The sequence below is a fragment of the Chiloscyllium punctatum genome, chromosome 11 (genome assembly GCF_047496795.1).
Source record: "Chiloscyllium punctatum isolate Juve2018m chromosome 11, sChiPun1.3, whole genome shotgun sequence".
Lineage (NCBI taxonomy): Eukaryota > Metazoa > Chordata > Chondrichthyes > Orectolobiformes > Hemiscylliidae > Chiloscyllium > Chiloscyllium punctatum.
In genome coordinates, this window is record NC_092749.1 from 4,120,532 (window position 1) to 4,141,097 (window position 20,566).

General features: G+C 54.7%; 1 protein-coding gene across 4 annotated transcripts in view; it reads right to left on the reverse strand.

Moving 5' to 3' along the window:
* Window positions 1–20,566, reverse strand: part of LOC140482684 (protein-tyrosine kinase 2-beta-like) — a 202,156-nt gene that overhangs the window by 105,403 nt on the left and 76,187 nt on the right. For all 4 annotated transcript variants that reach the window (XM_072580197.1, XM_072580200.1, XM_072580199.1 and 1 more), the window contains exons 5-10: window positions 18,962–19,041; window positions 17,763–17,825; window positions 17,348–17,402; window positions 8,256–8,396; window positions 3,583–3,654; window positions 1,609–1,713 (exon numbers count right to left, since the gene is read on the reverse strand). In XM_072580197.1, the coding sequence (XP_072436298.1) occupies window positions 1,609–1,713; window positions 3,583–3,654; window positions 8,256–8,396; window positions 17,348–17,402; window positions 17,763–17,825; window positions 18,962–19,041 (516 nt within the window). The remainder of the gene's footprint in view (window positions 1–1,608; window positions 1,714–3,582; window positions 3,655–8,255; window positions 8,397–17,347; window positions 17,403–17,762; window positions 17,826–18,961; window positions 19,042–20,566) is intronic.

A 20,566-nucleotide genomic window follows, 5' to 3' on the forward strand; every position in this document is an offset into this window, starting at 1 on the left:
GGGCAGTGAGGGTTAGGGGGTAAATGGAACACCAGGTCAGGGTGTAGGGGCAGTGAGGGTTAGGGGGGGTAAATGGAACACCAGGTCAGGGTGTAGGGGCAGTGAGGGTTAGGGGGGTAAATGGAACACCAGGTCAGGGTGTAGGGGCAGTGAGGGTTGGGGGGGTAAATGGAACACCAGGTCAGGGTGTAGGGGCAGTGAGGGTTGGGGAGGGGGGGGTAAATGGAACACCAGGTCAGGGTGTAGGGGCAGTGAGGGTTAGGGGGGTAAATGGAACACCAGGTCAGGGTGTAGGGGCAGTGAGGGTTAGGGGGTAAATGGAACACCAGGTCAGGGTGTAGGGGCAGTGAGGGTTGGGGAGGGGGGGGTAAATGGAACACCAGGTCAGGGTGTAGGGGCAGTGAGGGTTAGGGGGGTAAATGGAACACCAGGTCAGGGTGTAGGATCAATATTCTCTCAAGATTTGATCACCTGGAGAGAGATCTTGTTGAAACATGCGATGGTTGTGTTGGGAGTTTGACCGGGTAGACTCAGAGGGGCTGTTTCCCCTCAGTTCGGTTACATGGCGTATGGTCTCAGCTAAAGGGGTGATTATTGGGCGGGAGAAATGTCTTTACTCAGAGGGCTGTGTGGAATTCTCTTGAGTTGTAACAGTTCCATCACTGGATAAATTTATGACTGGGATCAAAAGAATCCTGCGATACGGGCAGTGGACCAGAAGGTGGAGTTGAAGCCTCAGATTAACCGTGAATGTGGAGCTAACTTGATGGCCCAATGGTCTTTATTTCTTTTGCTCATCAATGCAATGATTTGCAGAAACTAGAGCGATCATTTACAGTAAACAAGGGAGAGTACAGTGCCAGAGAAAATCATTGTCAGTCACCTGGCATTAGCCCATCATCTCAAAAACCTGTTCACATTCACCCTCATTCCCTAGAATCCCAACAGCCTCAACCCTTTCCCGTTCAATTCCATTGGAAAGATCAAACTTCTTCCCATTTTAATAAATTCCAATAATCAAACAGTTTTACTATACCCAAGTGTGTCCAGTGTACAGAATCACAACCCCTTTCCCATTCACTAGCACTGTACTGATTTACAACAAACACAACCGTTTCCCCAACACCCAAAATATGTTCCATACTAACACCCTGAACCCTTTCCCCATCCTGGTTGAGGTGCCAACATTGGGCAACCCAAAGGGGCAAGACATAGCTCTCCCGGATAATAATAGACACAACCTCCCATTACAGTTGGGAAGCCTGTGTGCTGCCTCACCCAGGTGAATAGCACAATCAGAGAGCAGAACACCAGGGACAGCTTTCACAGGAACTGGACAAAGCCAATCTATCAGAAACTCTGACCTTTGGATAAAGAGGTTAACAGAATCATTGGATTTACATCAAACAACCCAAAATCAGAGCATGCTGGAGGAACTCAGCAGGTCTGGCAGCATCTGTGGAGAGAGAAACAAAGTTAACCGTTTGAGTCCAGTGACCCTTCTACAGAAGAGTTCTCGACTTCACTGTAATAATAGAATAGCAGTTAATAATTGCTATTCGAAGCAGGTTGGAGGTCATCTCTTGAGCAATGTAAGAGTGTCAATACCTGGGGGGCTCCTTTAATTTCGAGCTGAAGGGAAGCCTTCTTTTCATTCTCTGGTTGGAGAAAGCTAATCGACTTGATTTGGCTGAATTCTGCCAAGGTGATGGGCTATTCAGAATCAACAAACAGAACAATATTTAATTTACTTCAATTTGGTGCACAACATAAAAAGCATCTTAACCATATGATGGAGTTATTTTCTGCTCTGTGTGAGGAGTGAAGCTCTGACCCCTGCTGTACCCTGCTGGCCTTGGGTAATCGCAGGTCTGCTGTGGGAGAACACGGTCTGTATGGGGCAAACAGCGCGGAGATAACAAACATCAGGGTGACATTAACCCCGCAGCCGTGTCAATGGAAGGAGACAAAACCACCCTAGCCATAACCAAAACTGGGACAGTGGGCTTAGGCCACAGCACCTTGGTAGATTTTGTGAACTATTTGCCAGTCAACAACATCCTGAGGTAAATTTTGAAGGTGTTTTGCAGCCTTGTTATCCACCATTATCCAAGTGAGTCAGCCAGACACGGGAGACTAGATAGGGGCGGCTCAGTGGTTAGCACTGCTGCCTCACAGCACCAGGGACCCGGGTTCAATTCCACCCTCGGGCAACTGTCTGTGTGGAGTTTGCACACACTCCCTGTCTGTGTGCTCCAGTTTCCTCCCGCAGTCCAAAGGTGCGCAGGTTAGCGTGGATTGGCTGTGGGAAATCACCCCATAGTGCTCAGGAATATGTAGGCTGGGTGAATTAACCATGGGAAATGCAGGTTAACAGGGATAGGGTATGGGGATGGGACTGGGTGGGATGCTGTTTTGAGGGTTGGCCTGGATTTGACAGGCCAAATGGTCCGCTTCCACAATGTAGGGATTCTGTGACTCCCTGAAAAAAAATGGATTTAAATTGGCTGCATAGGAACACCACTCTGTGCAAGTTCCACTTATATAGCACTCGGAGGAGGCCATTCAGCCATTCAACCCCTCAGTGCTGTTCCACCTCTCAATGAGATCATGGCTGATCTGTGGCCTAACTCCATATCCCTGCTTTTGGCCCATATCCCTAATACTGGATTAGTGGTGCTGGAAGAGCACAGCAGTTCAGGCAGCATCCAACGAGCAGCGAAATCGACGTTTCGGGCGAAGGGCTTTTGCCCGAAACGTCGATTTCGCTGCTCGTTGGATGCTGCCTGAACTGCTGTGCTCTTCCAGCACCACTAATCCAGTATTTGCTTTCCAGCATCTGCAGTCACTGTTTTTACCCCATATCCCTAATAACTTTGTTTAACAAAAACAATTACCTGTCTCAGATTTAAAATTAACAACTGATCCAGCATCCACTGCTGTTTGTGGAAGAGAGTTCCAAACCTCTCCCACCCATTGTGTGTGGAAATGCTTCCTGACATCTCTCCTGAACGGTCTGGTCCTAATTCGCAGACAATGCCCCTAGTTTGAGAATCCCCAACTAGTGGAAATAATTTATCTTTATCTACCCTGTCTTTTCTTGCAATATTTTGAAGACTTCAGTCAAATCACCCCTTAACCTCCTAAATTCAGGAGAAAATAGGCCTCATTTGTATAATCTCCTTCTCATAACTTAACCCCTCAAATCTGGGTATTCTTCTTGTAAATCTGCTCCCTGCAATAAATCTACCTCACCATCCTGACTTGGAAATATATCACCGTTCCTTCAGTGCTATTGGGTCAAAATCCTGGAATTCCCTCCCTAAGGGCATTGTGGGTCAACCCACAGCACATGGACTGCACTGATTCAAGAAGGCAGCTCACCCCCACCTTCTCAAGGGGCAACTAGGGACGGACAATAAATACTGACCAGTCAGTGACACCCGTACCCCAGTCAGTCAGAGTGTGCTATTCAGTGTGGCTCACTCCTTGACTTTGCTGGTTTTCTCATTCGCTGTCTGTGCTCCCAGCCTGAACACAGCTCTCTGCTGGGAACCTGAAAGATTCAGTCTGTGCACTCACTCCATCCTTATTAATCACTTGGCCGATTCCATGACGTCCAATGACCAGCTCCACCGTGATGGTCCATCCTTGCTGAAGGACAGAAAGCAGAAATAATCAAAGTGTGACAAGAGGAAACAGCAACTGCACTGAGAAGATATTTAAAACACTCTAATAAACTTTACAGGGTGATCATTTCATTGGGAACTTGGATGAACTGAAGATGGCAACGAGGAGAGCACACAATACAAAGTGAAACCCTATCATGGCAGAAGACTCAGAGTGGTGAAGCATTGCTGAGAATCTCTCTGTAAGCTGCAGGATCTTAAGGCAGTGCAGCCTCCCTCAGCACTGCACATCACAACCAACCAGAAGGATCACGGGACGGAGCTCAATAGGGGCTTGATATAATGGCATAGTGACATAGCATCGAGAGAGCGACACACTGCAGAGAAACAGATCGCACAATCACAATATGAATACATTATCACTTATGGCCACAGGACGGAGCTGTGTTGGTGCATGGGCACAGAACAGAGCTGTGGGCACAGGATGGAGTTGTGTTGGTGCGTGGCCACAGGACGGAGCTGTGATAGTGTGTGGGCACAGGACAGAGCTGTGTTGATGTGTGGCCACAGGACAGAGTTGTGTTGGAGCATGGGCACAGGGCAGAGCTGTGTCGGTGTGTGGGCACAGGACAGAGCTATGTTGGAGCATGGGCACAGGACAGAGCTATGTTGGTGCGTGGGCACAGGATGGAGCTATGTTGGAGTGTGGACACAGGACGGAGCTATGTTGGTGCATGGGCACAGGATGGAGCTATGTTGGAGCATGGGCACAGGATGGAGCTGCGTTGGAGCGTGGGCACAGGACAGAGCTGCGTTGGAGCGTGGGCACAGGACAGAGCTGCGTTAGTGTGTGGACACAGGACGGAGCTATGTTGGAGCATGGGCACAGGACAGAGCTGCGATGGAGTGTGGGCACAGGACAGAGCTGTGTTAGTGCATGGGCACACGATGGAGCTGTAGGCACAGGACGGAATTGTGTTGGTGCGTGGTCACAGGATGGAGCTATGTTAGTGTGTGGGCACAGGATGGAGCTGTGTTGGAGCGTGGGCAGAGGATGGAGCTGTATTGGAGCGTGGGCACAGGGCAGAGCTGTGTTGATGTTTGGGCACAGGGTGGAGCTGCGTTAGTGTGTGGACACAGGAGGGAGCTGTGTTAGTGTGTGGGCACAGCTTGGAGTTGTGTTGGTGCATGGGCACAGGATGGAGCTCCGTTGGAGCGTGGGACAGGATGGAGCTATATTGGAGCGCGGGCACAGGACAGAGCTGTGTTGGAGTGTGGGCACAGGATGGAGCTGCGTTAGCGTGTGGGCACAGGACAGAGCTGCATTAGCGTGTGGGCACAGGATGGAGCTGCATTGGAGCTGTGGGCACAGGACGGAATTGTGTTGGTGCGTGGCCACAGGATGGAGCTGTGTTAGTGTGCGGGCACAGGGCGGAGCTGTGTTGGTGTGTGGGCACAGGATGGAGCTGTGTTGGTGTGTGGGAACAGGATGGAGCGGTGTTGGAGCGTGGGCACAAGACGGAGCTGCGTTAGCGTGTGGGTACAGGACGGAACTGCGTTAGCGTGTGGGCACAGGACGGAGCTGTGTTGGAGCATGGACACTGGACGGAGCTGCGTTAGCGTGTGGGCACAGGACGGAGCTGTGTTGGAGCATGGGCACAGGACGGAGCTGCGTTAGCGTGTGGGCACAGGACGGAGCTGTGTTGGTGTGTGGGCACAGGGTGGAGCTGCGTTAGTGTGTGGGCACAGGACGGAGCTGCGTTAGCGTGTGGGCACAGGATAGTGCTGTGTTGGTGTGTGGGCACAGGACGGAGCTGTGTTGGAACATGGGCACTGGACGGAGCTGCGTTAGCATGTGGGCACAGGACGGAGCTGTGTTGGAGCATGGGCACAGGACGGAGCTGCGTTAGCGTGTGGGTACAGGACAGAGCTGTGTTGGTGTGTGGGCACAGAACGGAGCTGTGTTGGAGCATGGGCACAGGACGGAGCTGCGTTAGCGTGTGGGCACAGGACGGAACTGTGTTAGCGTGTGGGCACAGGACGGAGCTGTGTTGGAACATGGGCACAGGACGGAGCTGCGTTAGCGTGTGGGCACAGGACGGAGCTGCGTTAGCGTGTGGGCACAGGACGGAGCTGCGTTAGCGTGTGGGCACAGGACTGAGCTGTGTTGGAGCGTGGGCACAGGACGGAGCTGCATTAGCGTGTGGGCACAGGACGGAGCTGCGTTAGTGTGTGGGCACAGGACGGAGCTGCGTTAGCGTGTGGGCACAGGACGGAGCTGCGTTAGCATGCGGGCACAGGACGGAGCTGCATTAGCGTGTGGGCACAGGACGGAGCTGCATTAGCGTGTGGGCACAGGACGGAGCTGCGTTAGCGTGTGGGCACAGGACGGAGCTGCGTTAGCGTGTGGGCACAGGACGGAGCTGCGTTAGCGTGTGGGCACAGGACTGAGCTGTGTTGGAGCGTGGGCACAGGACGGAGCTGCATTAGCGTGTGGGCACAGGACGGAGCTGCGTTAGTGTGTGGGCACAGGACGGAGCTGCGTTAGCGTGTGGGCACAGGACGGAGCTGCGTTAGCATGCGGGCACAGGACGGAGCTGCATTAGCGTGTGGGCACAGGACGGAGCTGCGTTAGCATGCGGGCACAGGACGGAGCTGCGTTAGCGTGTGGGCACAGGACGGAGCTGCGTTAGCGTGTGGGCACAGGACGGGGCTGTGTTAGTGTGTGGGCACAGGACGGAGCTGCGTTGGAGCGTGGGCAGAAGGATGTTTGATGTCCACAGGTTTCGGTGAGAACAGAGACAAGGTGATACACCCAGCACAGCTCCAACCAAACAACGCCAGTAACTGGGGGCAAGTGACTGCAATTCATAGCACAGTACCTGAACCAGAACCTAAACCAAATGAAAATTCTGGAACAGCAGAGAGAGAGAGAGAGACAGCAAGAGAAAGAGAGAGAGAGACAGCGAGAGACAGACAGAGAGAGAGAGAGAGAGACAGCGAGAGAGAGAGACGGTGAGAGAGAGAGAGAGAGACAGCGAGAGAGAGAGAGCGCGAGTGCAAGAGAGGGAGACAGCGAGAGAAAGAGACAGCGAGAGAGAGAGAGAGAGACAGCGAGAGAGAGAGAGACGGTGAGAGAGAGAGAGAGAGACAGCGAGAGAAAGAGAGAGAGACAGCGAGAGAGAGAGCGCGAGTGCAAGAGAGGGAGACAGCGAGAGAAAGAGACAGCGAGAGAGAGAGAGAGAGACAGCGAGAGAGAGAGAGAGAGAGACAGAGAGAGAGAGAGAGACAGCAAAAGAGAGAGAGTGAGAGAAAGAGAGAGACAGCGACAGAGAGAGAGACAGCGAGAGGAGAGCGACAGCGAGAGAAGAGAGAGAGAGGGAGACAACGAGAGAGAGAGAGACAGACAGTGAGAGAGAGTGAAATAGAAGGAGAAATGGAAGAAATTGGGAGAAGGAGACAGCAAGAAATGAGCAGAAAGTGAAAAGAGATCTCTCAGAAAGAAGGAGAGGGTGAGAGGGCAGAGGCGGATAGAGAGAATGTGAAGAAAGGACAGAAACAGTAGAGCTCACATTGAGAAGGCATTTTACAGATTAAATGTCTTCTCATATTCCAAACATCTCCCAGGAAACATAGTGAGAGAGTGTGAGAGGGTGTGTGGGAGAGAGGAACGGGAGAGAGGGGGAAAAGGAGTGAGGGTGGTATGGAGAGAGACAGACAGACAGACAGACAGAGGAGGTCAGAGAGAGAGAAAGAGAGAGAGAGGCAGGTGGTTAGAAAGAGGGAAGGGTGGTCAATTAGAGAGAGAAAAGAGATAGAGAGGGATAGGGGTAGGAGAGAGAAAAGGCAGACACAGTATGGGGAGAGGGGGAAAGGATTAGAGAGAAGGAGATAGAGAGAGAGAGAGACGAGGGAAGTACTCCTGAACTGGAGTGAGTCCAGTTGCTGAGATGGGTTTGATTTTCCAATGAAATGTCACTCAGATCCATTAGATTGGATCTCACGATGCTGCCCTACCATGGATTGGTTAAACTGTCTTTGTGAGGAGTTTAACAAACCGAATAGAATGATGATTTTTTTCAAAGCCTTACAGATCACTGTCTCGGTGTCTATTGTCACAGTAAGGGAGGCTGTCAAGTCAATGAGGGTTTGAGGGTGTGTGGGGGTGGAAGACCCTCAGCCCCACCCCGCTCCCATTTATCTCACCACCCCCTTGGCTCACGGTCTCAGTCCTGACAAAGGGCTTATGCCTAGAACATCAAATCTCCTGCTCCTTGGATGCTGCCTGACCGGATGTGTTTTTCCAGTGCCACACTCTGAACTCGGATCTCCAGCAGCTGCAGCCCTCACTTTCTCCTGCTCAGTGAAACTCTGTTCCCCAATGGAGCATCACCAACTGAGTCAGAAGGTTCAGTGAATACCGAGTGAACACTGATGGCCGAGGAGTTGAGGGAAACTAGGTTCAGAAGTTTTTTTTTTGTTTAAAAAGGTGAATGCAGTCACATTTATCAGAATAATAACAATTGAAAATTCCTTGCGTTTCCACAACGCAGCGTCACAAAGGGAGGTTTTGTTTTAAGACAAACAGTCACAGAGTAATAATTACCAACTTCTGAATAGACTTACACCCAGTTCACATTTATAATGTTCTTGCTCAAAATTGGTGACAGTGCGGAGGATTTCAAAAAACTTGGAGATGCATTCATCTTCCTTGAGCTGGCTAAACTGCAGGAAGTTCTGCTGGATAAGCTTACGCAGATGCTTGGCCTGTGGGTAGGAACAAACAGACAGCATGAGATGGTTCCTGCTTTCAGCAGCTCATTCATCAAGCTGCTGTCTGGCAGCATTCCAATCAGACATTCAAACTCAAAACAGCATGCCCGAACTGTCACTAGAACAACTGAAAGGAATGGGGGGGTTTCCCCATGTTTTGCGGCGCCAGTTTTTGCTCAGTGTACACTGCTCCTCGCTGCACTTGAGGAGTGCCACAGTTTAGAGGCTTCCCTCTCAGGGAGAAGATGGAAAGCAAAGACATCGCCACCCCGCGCAGGTTCATAACCTCAGTTTGAAATAGAGCAGCTAGTACTTCCGGGGCACAATTTATTGCACAGCGTGCAGCATGGGACTGGACGGGACCACAGGGTGCTGCACGGGACCACAGCATGCTGCACGGGACTGCACAGGACCGCACCGGACCACAGCATGCTGCACGGGACTGCACAGGACCACAGCATGCTGCATTGGACTGCACCAGACCACAGCATGCTGCATGGGACTGCACCAGACAACAGCATGCTGCACAGGACTGCACCGGACCACAGCATGCTGCACAGGACTGCACCAGACAACAGCATGCTGCACGGGACTGCACCAGACCACAGCATGCTGCATGGGGCTGCACCAGACAACAGCGTGCTGCACAGGACTGCACCGGACCACAGCATGCTGCACAGGACTGCACCAGAAAACAGCATGCTGCACGGGACCACACCGGACCACAGCATGCTGCATGAGACCATATCGTGCTGTACATGACTGCACTGGACCACAGCGTGCTGCATGGGACCACAGCGTGCTGCATTGGACTGCACCAGACCACAGCATGCTGCATGGGACTGCACCGGACCACAGTGTGCTGCGTGCGACTGCACCAGACCACAGCGTGCTGCACAGGACTACACCAGACCACAGCGTGCTGCACAGGACCACACGGGACCACAGCGTGCTGCACGGGACTGCACGGGACCACAGTGTGCTGCATGGGACCACAGCATGCTGCACGGGACTGCACTGGACCACAGTGCGCTGCACGGGACTGCACTGGACCACAGTGCGCTGCACGGGACTGCACCAGACCACAGTGTGCTGCATGGGACTGCACCGGACCACAGCATGCTGCACGGGACTGCACTGGACCACAGTGCGCTGCACGGGACTGCACCAGACCACAGTGTGCTGCATGGGACTGCACCGGAACACAGCATGCTGCATGGGATTGCACCGAACCACAGCGTGCTGCTGGGACCACAGTGCGCTGCATGGGACTGCATCGGACCACAGCGTGCTGCACAGGACTGCACCGGAACAGAACGTGCTGCACGGGACTGCACCGGACCACAGCCTGCTGCATGGGACTGCACCAGACCACAGTGTGCTGCTTGGGACTGCAGCGGACCACAGTGTGCTGCATGGGACTGCACTGGACCACTGCATGCTGCAACGGACTGCATCGGACCACAGCGTGCTGCACGGGACTGCACCGGACCACAGTGTGCTGCATGGGACCTTAGCATGCTGCATGGGACTGCACCGGACCACAGCGTGCTGCACGGGACTGCACCGGACTACAGTGTGCTGCACGGGACTGCACCAGACCACAGCGTGCTGCACGGGACTGCACCAGACCACAGTGTGCTGCACGGGACTGCACCGGACCACAGCGTGCTGCACGGGACTGCACCGGACCACAGTGTGCTGCACGGGACTGCACCGGACCACAGCGTGCTGCATGGGCTGCACGGGTCCACAGCGTGCTGCACGGGACTGCACCGGACAACAGCATGCTGCACGGGACTGCACCGGACCACAGCATGCTGCATGGGCTGCACGGGACCACAGTGTGCTGCACGGGACTGCACCGGACCACAGCGTGCTGCACGGGACTGCACCGGACCACAGCGTGCTGCATGGGCTGCACGGGACCACAGTGTGCTGCATGGGACTGCACCGGACCACAGCATGCTACACGGGACTGCTCCAGACCACGGTGTGCTGCATGGGACCACAGTGTGCTGCATGGTACTGCACAGGACCACAGTGTGCTGCACGGGACTGCATCGGACTACAGTGTGCTGCACGGGACTGCACCAGACCACAGCGTGCTGCACGGGACTGCACCGGACCACAGCATGCTGCATGGGCTGCACGGGACCACAGTGTGCTGCACGGGACTGCACCGGACCACAGCGTGCTGCACGGGACTGCACCGGACCACAGCGTGCTGCATGGGCTGCACGGGACCACAGCGTGCTGCACGGGACTGCATCGGACCACAGCGTGCTATACGGGAATGTACCGGACCACAGTGTGCTGCATGGGACTGCACCGGACCACAGCATGCTACACGGGACTGCTCCAGACCACGGTGTGCTGCATGGGACCACAGTGTGCTGCATGGTACTGCACAGGACCACAGTGTGCTGCACGGGACTGCACCGGACTACAGTGTGCTGCACGGGACTGCACCGGACCACAGCGTGCTGCACGGGACTGCACCGGACCACAATGTGCTGCACGGGACTGCACCGGACCACAGCGTGCTGCATGGGCTGCACGGGTCCACAGCGTGCTGCACGGGTCTGGACCGGACAACAGCATGCTGCACGGGACTGCACCGGACCACAGCATGCTGCATGGGCTGCACGGGACCACAGTGTGCTGCACGGGACTGCACCGGACCACAGCGTGCTGCACGGGACTGCACCGGACCACAGCGTGCTGCATGGGCTGAACGGGACCACAGCGTGCTGCACGGGACTGCACCGGACCACAGCGTGCTGTACGGGAATGTACCGGACCACAGTGTGCTGCATGGGACTGCACCGGACCACAGCATGCTACACGGGACTGCTCCAGACCACGGTGTGCTGCATGGGACCACAGTGTGCTGCATGGTACTGCACAGGACCACAGTGTGCTGCACGGGACTGCATCGGACCACAGCGTGATGCACGGGACTGCACCAGACCACAATGTGATACACGGGACTGCACTGGACGACAGCATAATGCTCGGGACTGCACCGGACTACAGCATGATGCACAGGACTGCACCGGACCACAACGTGCTGCATGGGACTGCAGCGCACCACAGCGAGCTGCACTGGACTGCACCAGGACACAGCGTGCTGCACGGGACTGCACCGGACCACAGAGTGCTTCATGGGACTGCACCGAACCACAGTGTGCTGCATGGCACCATAGTGTGCTGCGTGGGACTGCACTGGACCACAGCGTGATGCACGGGACTGCACTGTACCACAGCGTGCTGCACGGGACTGCACTGGACCTCAGCGTGCTGCACGGGACTGCACCGGACCTCAGCGTGCTGCACAGGACTGCACCGGACCACAGCGTGCTGCACAGGACTGCACCGGACCACAGCATGCTGCATGGGACTGCACCGGACCACGGTGTGCTGCACGGGACTGCACCGGACCACGGTGTGCTGCACGGGACTGCACCGGACCACGGTGTGCTGCACGGGACTGCACCGGACCACAGCGTGCTTCATGGGACTGCACCGGACCACATCGTGCTGCACGGGACTGCACCGGACCACGGCGTGTTGCACGGAACTACACCGGACCACAGCATGCTGCACAGGAATGCACCGGACCACAGCGTGCTGCATGGGACTGCACCGGACCACAACGTGCTGCATGGGACTGCACCAGACCACAGCGTGCTGCGTGAGACTGCACCAGACCACAGCATGCTGCACGGTACTGCACCAGACCACAGTGCTTCATGGGACTGCACCGGACCACAGCATGCGACATGGGACTGCACGGGACCACAGTGTGCTTCATGGGACTGCACCGGACCACAACGTGCTGCATGGGACTGCACCGGACCACAGTGTGCAGCACGGGACTGCACCGGACCACAGCGTGCTGCATGGGCTGCACGGGTCCACAGCGTGCTGCACGGGACTGCACCGGACAACAGCATGCTGCACGGGACTGCACCGGACCACAGCATGCTGCATGGGCTGCACGGGACCACAGTGTGCTGCACGGGACTGCACCAGACCACAGCGAGCTGCACTGGACTGCACCAGGACACAGCGTGCTGCACGGGACTGCACCGGACCACAGAGTGCTTCATGGGACTGCACCGAACCACAGTGTGCTGCATGGCACCATAGTGTGCTGCGTGGGACTGCACTGGACCACAGCGTGATGCACGGGACTGCACTGTACCACAGCGTGCTGCACGGGACTGCACTGGACCTCAGCGTGCTGCACGGGACTGCACCGGACCACAGCATGCTGCACAGGACTGCACCGGACCACAGCGTGCTGCACGGGACTGCACCGGACCACAGCGTGCTGCACGGGACTGCACCGGACCACAGTGTGCTACATGGGACTGCACCGGACCACGGTGTGCTGCACGGGACTGCACCGGACCACGGTGTGCTGCACGGGACTGCACCGGACCACAGCGTGCTTCATGGGACTGCACCGGACCACAGCATGCGACATGGGACTGCACGGGACCACAGTGTGCTTCATGGGACTGCACCGGACCACAACGTGCTGCATGGGACTGCACCGGACCACAGTGTGCTGCACGGGACTGCACCGGACCACAGCGTGCTGCATGGGCTGCACGGGTCCACAGCGTGCTGCACGGGACTGCACCGGACAACAGCATGCTGCACGGGACTGCACCGGACCACAGCATGCTGCATGGGCTGCACGGGACCACAGTGTGCTGCACGGGACTGCACCGGACAACAGTGTGCTGCACGGGACTGCACCGGACAACAGCGTGCTGCACGGGACTGCACCGGACCACAGCGTGCTGCATGGACTGCACCGGACCACAGCGTGCTGTACGGGAATGTACCGGACCACAGCGTGCTGTACGGGAATGTACCGGACCACAGTGTGCTGCATGGGACTGCACCGGACCACAGCATGCTACACGGGACTGCTCCAGACCACGGTGTGCTGCATGGGACTACAGTGTGCTGCATGGTACTGCACAGGACCACAGTGTGCTGCACGGGACTGCATCGGACCACAGCGTGATGCACGGGACTGCACCAGACCACAATGTGATACACGGGACTGCACTGGACGACAGCATAATGCTCGGGACTGCACCGGACTACAGCATGATGCACGGGACTGCACCGGACCACAACGTGCTGCATGGGACTGCAGCGGACCACAGCGAGCTGCACTGGACTGCACCAGGACACAGCGTGCTGCACGGGACTGCACCGGACCACAGAGTGCTTCATGGGACTGCACCGAACCACAGTGTGCTGCATGGCACCATAGTGTGCTGCGTGGGACTGCACTGGACCACAGCGTGATGCACGGGACTGCACTGTACCACAGCGTGCTGCACGGGACTGCACTGGACCTCAGCGTGCTGCACGGGACTGCACCGGACCACAGCGTGCTGCACGGGACTGCACCGGACCACAGCGTGCTGCATGGGACTGCACCGGACCACGGTGTGCTACATGGGACTGCACCGGACCACGGTGTGCTGCACGGGACTGCACCGGACCACGGTGTGCTGCATGGGACTGCACCGGACCACAGCGTGCTTCATGGGACTGCACCGGACCACATCGTGCTGCACGGGACTGCACCGGACCACGGCGTGTTGCACGGAACTACACCGGACCACAGCATGCTGCACAGGAATGCACCGGACCACAGCGTGCTGCGTGAGACTGCACCAGACCACAGCATGCTGCACGGTACTGCACCAGACCACAGTGCTTCATGGGACTGCACCGGACCACAGCATGCGACATGGGACTGCACGGGACCACAGTGTGCTTCATGGGACTGCACCGGACCACAACGTGCTGCATGGGACTGCACCGGACCATGGAGTGTTGCACGGAACTACACCGGACCACAGCATGCTGCACGGGACCGCACCGGACCACAGCGTGCTGCACGGGACTGCACCAGACCATAGTGTGCTGCGTGGGACTGCACCTGACCACAACGTGCTGCATGGGACTGCCCAGGCCCAGAGTGTGCTGCACGGGACTGCACTGGACCTCAGCATGCTGCACGGGACTGCACCGTACCACAGCATGCTGCACGGGTCTGCACCGTACCACAGCATGCTGCACGGGTCTGCACCAGACCACTGCGTGCTGCACGGGACTGCACCAGACCACAGCGTGCTGCACGGGACCGCACCGGACCACAGCGTGCTGCACAGGACTGCACCGGACCACAGCGTGTTGCACGGGACTGCACCGAACTACAGTGTGCTTCACGGGACTGCACCGGACCACAGCGTGCTGCACGGGACCGCACCGGACCACAGCGTGCTGCACGGGACCGCACCAGACCACAGCATGCTGCACGGGACTGCACCAGACCACAGCATGCTGCACGGGACTGCACCGGACCACAGCATGCTGCACGGGACCGCACCAGACCACAGCATGCTGCACGGGACTGCACCAGATCACAGCATGCTGCACGGGACTGCACCGGACCACAGCGTGTTGCACGGGACTGCACCGGACCACAGTGTGCTTTATGGGACTGCACCGGACCACAGAATGTTGCATGGGACTGCACTGGACCATGGTGTGCTGCACGGGACTGCACCGGACAACAGCGTGATGCATGGGACTGCACCAGACCATAGTGTACTGCGTGGGACTGCACCTGACCACAACATTCTGCGTGGGACTGCACGAGCCTAGAGTGTGCTGCATGGGACTGCACTGGACCACAACGTGCTGCATGGGACTGCACCAGACCACAGCGGGCTGCATGGGACTGCACCTGACCACAGCGTGCTGCACGGGACCGCACCGGACCACAGCGTGCTGCACGGGACCGCACCGGACCACAGTGTGCTGCACGGGACCGCACCGGACCACAGTGTGCTGCACGGGACCGCACCGGACCACAGTGTGCTGCATGGGACTGCACTGGACCACAGTGTGCTGCATGGGACTGCACTGGACCACAGTGTGCTGCATGGGACCACGGGTGTGCTGCACGGGCCTGCACCTGACCACAACGTGCTGCATGGGACTGCATTGGACCACTGTGTGCTGCACGAGACTGCACCGGACCACTGCTTGCTGCATGGGACTGCACAGGACCACAGCGTGCTGCATGGGACTGCACCAGACCACAGTGTGCTGCACGGGACTGCACCAGACCACAGCGTACTGCACGGGACTGCACAGGACTGCACCGGACCACAGCTTGCTGCATGGGACTGCATTGGACCACAGCATGCTGCATGGGACTGCACCAGACCACAGTGTGCTGCACAGGACTGCACCGGACCACAATGTGCTGCATGGGACTGCACCAGACCACAGCGTACTGCACGGGACTGCACCGGACCGCAGCTTGCTGCATGGGACTGCACTGGACCATAGCGCGCCTGCATGGGACTGCACCAGACCACAGCGTACTGCACGGGACTGCACCGGACCACAGCTTGCTGCATGGGACTGCACTGGACCATAGCGCGCTGCACAGGACTGCACCGGACCACAGTGTCCTGCACGGGACTGCTCCGGATCACAGTGTGCTGCATGGACTACATGGCATTGCAGTGAACAGTGAGAATTCCTACAGTATGGAAACAGGCCATTCAGCTCAACGGGTCTGCACCAACCTTCCCAACAGCATCCCAGCCAGACCCATCCCCCTACCCGATCCCTGTAACCCTGCATTTCCCATGGCTAACCTACCTAACCTACACATCCCTGAACACTATGAGGAATTTCCCATGACCAATTCCTAACTGGTAGCATGTAGCTGATTGGTCTGTGAACCTGCGATCAGATTTGATAACACTGTCCTTCTGCCTCCGAATAATGCCGTGAGTATTCAGAGGGAGCCAAATAACAGTGGGAGTTTGATCAAGAATCAGAATTCCACCAGCTCAAGATCGGTCTCTCTGTTCTCTGCAGTCAAACAACACTTTAAACCTGAAGAAGGTCAGCTGATTTCTCCTTCAGCTGTTACTGTAAGCTGCAACTTTTAATGAATCAATTAGGGATCCACTGTCAGTGTGAATCAGTCAGTCAGGGAACTGGTGTCAGTGTGAATCAGTCAGTCAGGGAGCTGGTGTCAGTGTGAATCAGTCAGTCAGGGAGCTGGTGTCAGTGTGAATCAGTCAGTCAGGGAGCTGGTGTCAGTGTGAATCAGTCAGGGAGCTGGTGTCAGTGTGAATCAGTCAGGGAGCTGGTGTCAGTGTGAATCAGTCAGGGAGATGGTGTCAGTGTGAATCAGTCAGGGAGCTGCTGTCAGTGTGAATCAGTCAGGGAGATGGTGTCAGTGTGAATCACTCAGGGAACTAATGTCAGTGTGATTCAGTCAGGGAACTGGTGCCTCCTGTAAATAAATGAAAGCATCTGGAGAAGGAAGATTGAGAAACAGTGTCTGAGCAGCTCAAGAATCAACTCAGAAAACCCTGTGGACAGGGAACTCTGAACTGTCTTTCCAGTCTTTCCCGCTGTCCACAACACCCATGTTTTTATGTGTCTCTGTTTATGTGTGAAAAGGAGGGTTTATAAGACAGTATTAGTTTTAACTGGGAGCATTATATGTTAACAGCTCATCTTTGTTTCCCTGTAACTGGATTCTATTTCTTGGTAATAAACAGGACCTCTTGTTAGGGAGAGAAACCTGGTCTGTGCTCTCTGACAATCTGGGTCTTAGAATTAGGCAACAGTAGAATTGTTAAAACCTTTAATTTTAGTTGGTAACTGCAGAATCGTGGAACTTCATTTCCAGCATGCTGTCCCAGTGAGGTCTAAGACATGTTTCCTGTCTCTACTTTCTCTTAATGCTCAAACATTTTCCGTCAAGTTACCCAGTGTGTTCCTGTTAACATCGGAAAAAACCCTCCCATTGACAAACAGTGAGGCAAGATTGCGGAACAAATAGGTTCCTGGCAAAAGTGGTTATCTACCTTCATACTGTCCTGCAGCTGTTTTGGGAAGAACAAATCGAGACCAACCTCCTTCCTGTAACAGAAAAGAAACCTTTGGACAGTGTGGGCTTATATTGTGGCTGCATCGTCCTTTACACACTCAACGGAACAGACAGAGCATTCACAGGAGACCCTGTCACATCTGGATGAGGACCCAGACTTGGATGGAGTCCCTGTTATACACGAGGGAGTTACATTCTGCGGAAAGGAACATCAAGAAAACATTGTACGAGTTCAATGCAATTGGGATCTGGATTGGACTTCCAAATCACCTCTTCTCCAAGACCAGCTCGCGAGATCAGAAACGCGGGCAGATCCCCAGTGAGCCCCTCCTCAATCCCCTGGTTGTCTGAACAGAATGTTCAAACCAAAATCCCAACAGACCCACACTTACTCCAACAACTCAAAATTGGATTTCTTCTCCAGCGCCTTCGGGGGCATGTCCTTATAAAATCTCCTGAGAACAGACAGTAAAAACAGAAAACCTTTATTCAAAACTTCAACACTACAAGGTTAGAAATTCACATGAAACTGTGGACCGATTCCAACAGTGTGAAGGAGAGGGGGGTTACTGAGAGACAGCGTGAAGGAGCTGGAGTAACATCAGTCGAGACACAGTAACACAGGGCACAGGGGGGACGGGGGGTGGGACGGGGGGGATGGGAGTGGAGTTCCAGTTTGAATAATTTATTGATGGTGTTAATTTGACCTGATGAACTGTGATTGTTGCTGAATTAAAGCTTGGTTACCGTCTGAAGCTGACATCTCCTAGTCATGAGCTGAAGATTGCTGCCAAAAATGCAGTAACATTTTCAGCGTGAACGCGACGATGTTTTCATCTTCAGAGAGTGAAGCTGCAGACTGAGATACGTTTTATTTTGGTGCTAATGCTGCAGGCTGTAGGAAATTGAGCAAGGCCATCACAGGAAGGTGAGCTGCCTGTTCACCAGTGAGCTCGCAATGCCTTACTGTCCCATCAGGCAACATGCAGTGGAATTGGAGAGATGGCATGGGGGCTAACAAATGTTGTGAATTCACAGAGTAGCCATCACCTCAGTGATAACAAGCAGTTTCCCTGCAGAGCTTCCCTCCAGACTACCATCAGTCGTGCTTACAATTCTAGTTATTATTTCACCAATATCTGTCCAACTTCCTCATAGAAGATCCTCCAGCTTTTTTTTCCTCATTTTTAATTAGCAACCAATGCTTTTTGCATGACTGTGGAGGTGATGTTTAACACAGGCCAGTTTCTAGCTGATTGAGACAATAAGACCTGGATCCCAAAGGCTCAGTTCCCATCAGCTTCGGGCCTCGTTTCTCCAAATGTGAAGCTGGTGGGAAGCTGAGTGAACCCGCAGAAGAAGAGAAAGAGAATGATCTCAAATCTCGAGCCAACACGTTGAGGATTAAAATGTGGCTTAGAGATAGTTATTGTTCTCTGTCCAATTCTGTTATCAGGTTGGGAACCCCCAAGTACGGGATACAGACAAAGGAGCTCTCCCTGTTGCCTGAGCTTCCCATTGGCTTCAGGTGGATACGGAGGATGAGCTGGAGGCCAGCACATTGCTCCATGTCATACAGAGGGAGCCTTACCTGATCTCTAGGCAGCCCAACTTCATGGCTATGTCCTGATCGACTTGAGCAGCAACTTCCTGCATGTAGTCACTGCGTACCTGTTGAGACAATGTCAGCAAATGAGACTCTCTGTGATCCGATCAACAGGAATGGACACTGGAGGGCTCGAGAACCCTGAAAGCACCAGGTCAACCAAAATAGGAGAGTAAAGGTCGGAAGACTGCTCCACGAAAATGTTGGATGTTTTCAGTGTGAGAATTATTGGGCTGTCTTTGCAGACTGCAGATGCTAGAAACCAGATTCTGGATTAGTGGTGCTGGAAGAGCACAGCAGTTCAGGCAGCATTTGCTGAGGGCTGATTTGTGTGCTTTAATTAAGTGCTGTTACCCAGCAGGTGATGAATGGTATGGGTGGGATGCTCTTCAGAGGGTAGACGCAGACTTGTTGGGCTGAATGGCTTCTTTCTGTGCTCATTCTATCAGTTCAAATGTCCCAAGATCTGGACAACATCCAGGCTTGGGCTGATAAGACAGTACCATTGCTAAATCCCCCGCTATTGACATCCTGGGGGTTACCATTGACCAGAAACTGGTCATAAACCAAGTGGGTACGAGAGCAGGCCAGAGGCTAGAAATACTGCAGCAAGTAACTCCCCTCCTGACTCCCCAAAGCCTGTCCACCATCTACAAGGTACAAGTCAGGAGTGTGATGGAATACTCCCACTTGACCTGGATGGGTGCAGCTCCAACACTCAAGAAGCTTGACACCATCCAGGACAAAGCAGTTGCTTGACTGGCACCAAAATCCACAAACATCTCCTCCCTCCACCACCAATGCTCAGTAGCAGCAGTGTGTACTATCTACAAGATGCACTGCAGAAGTTCACCAAAGATCCTCAAACTGCACCTTCCAAACCCACGACCACTTCCAAATTAGAAGGACAAGGGCAGCAGATACATGGGAACACCACCGCCTGTAAGTTCCACTCCAAGTCATTCCCCATCCTGACTTGGAAATATATCATTGTTCCTTTAGGGCCCCTGAGTCAGAATCCTGGAATTCCCTCCGTAGAGGCATCCTAACTGTGCCTTGTAGGTGGTGGACAAGCTTTGGGGAGTCTCACTCACTCCAGGATTCCCAGCCTCTCATCTGCTCTTGTAGTCACTGTGGTTATGTGGAGAGACCAGTTCAACATCTAATCAATGATGACCTCCCTTCCCGATTATCAAGGCAGCTGAGGGGTGACCTTATAGAGGTTTACAAAATCATGAGGAGCATGGATAGGGTAAATAGAACAAGGTCTTTGGTCCAGGGTGGCAAAGTCCAGAACTAGAGTCCAGGGTGAGAGGGGAAAGACTTAAAAAGGTCTGAAGGGACAACATTTTCACACAGAGGGTGGTGTGTGTATGGGATGAGCTGCCAGAGGAAGTGTTGGACGCTGATACAATTACATTTAAAAGGTATTTGGATGGGTATATGAATAGGAAGGGTTTAGCGAGATACAGACCAAGGGCTGGCAAATGGGACTAGATTCTGTTAGGATATCTGGTTGGCATGGAGGAGTTGATCGAAGGGTCTGTTTCCATACTGTACATCTCTATGACTCTATGACTGTGGTTTACA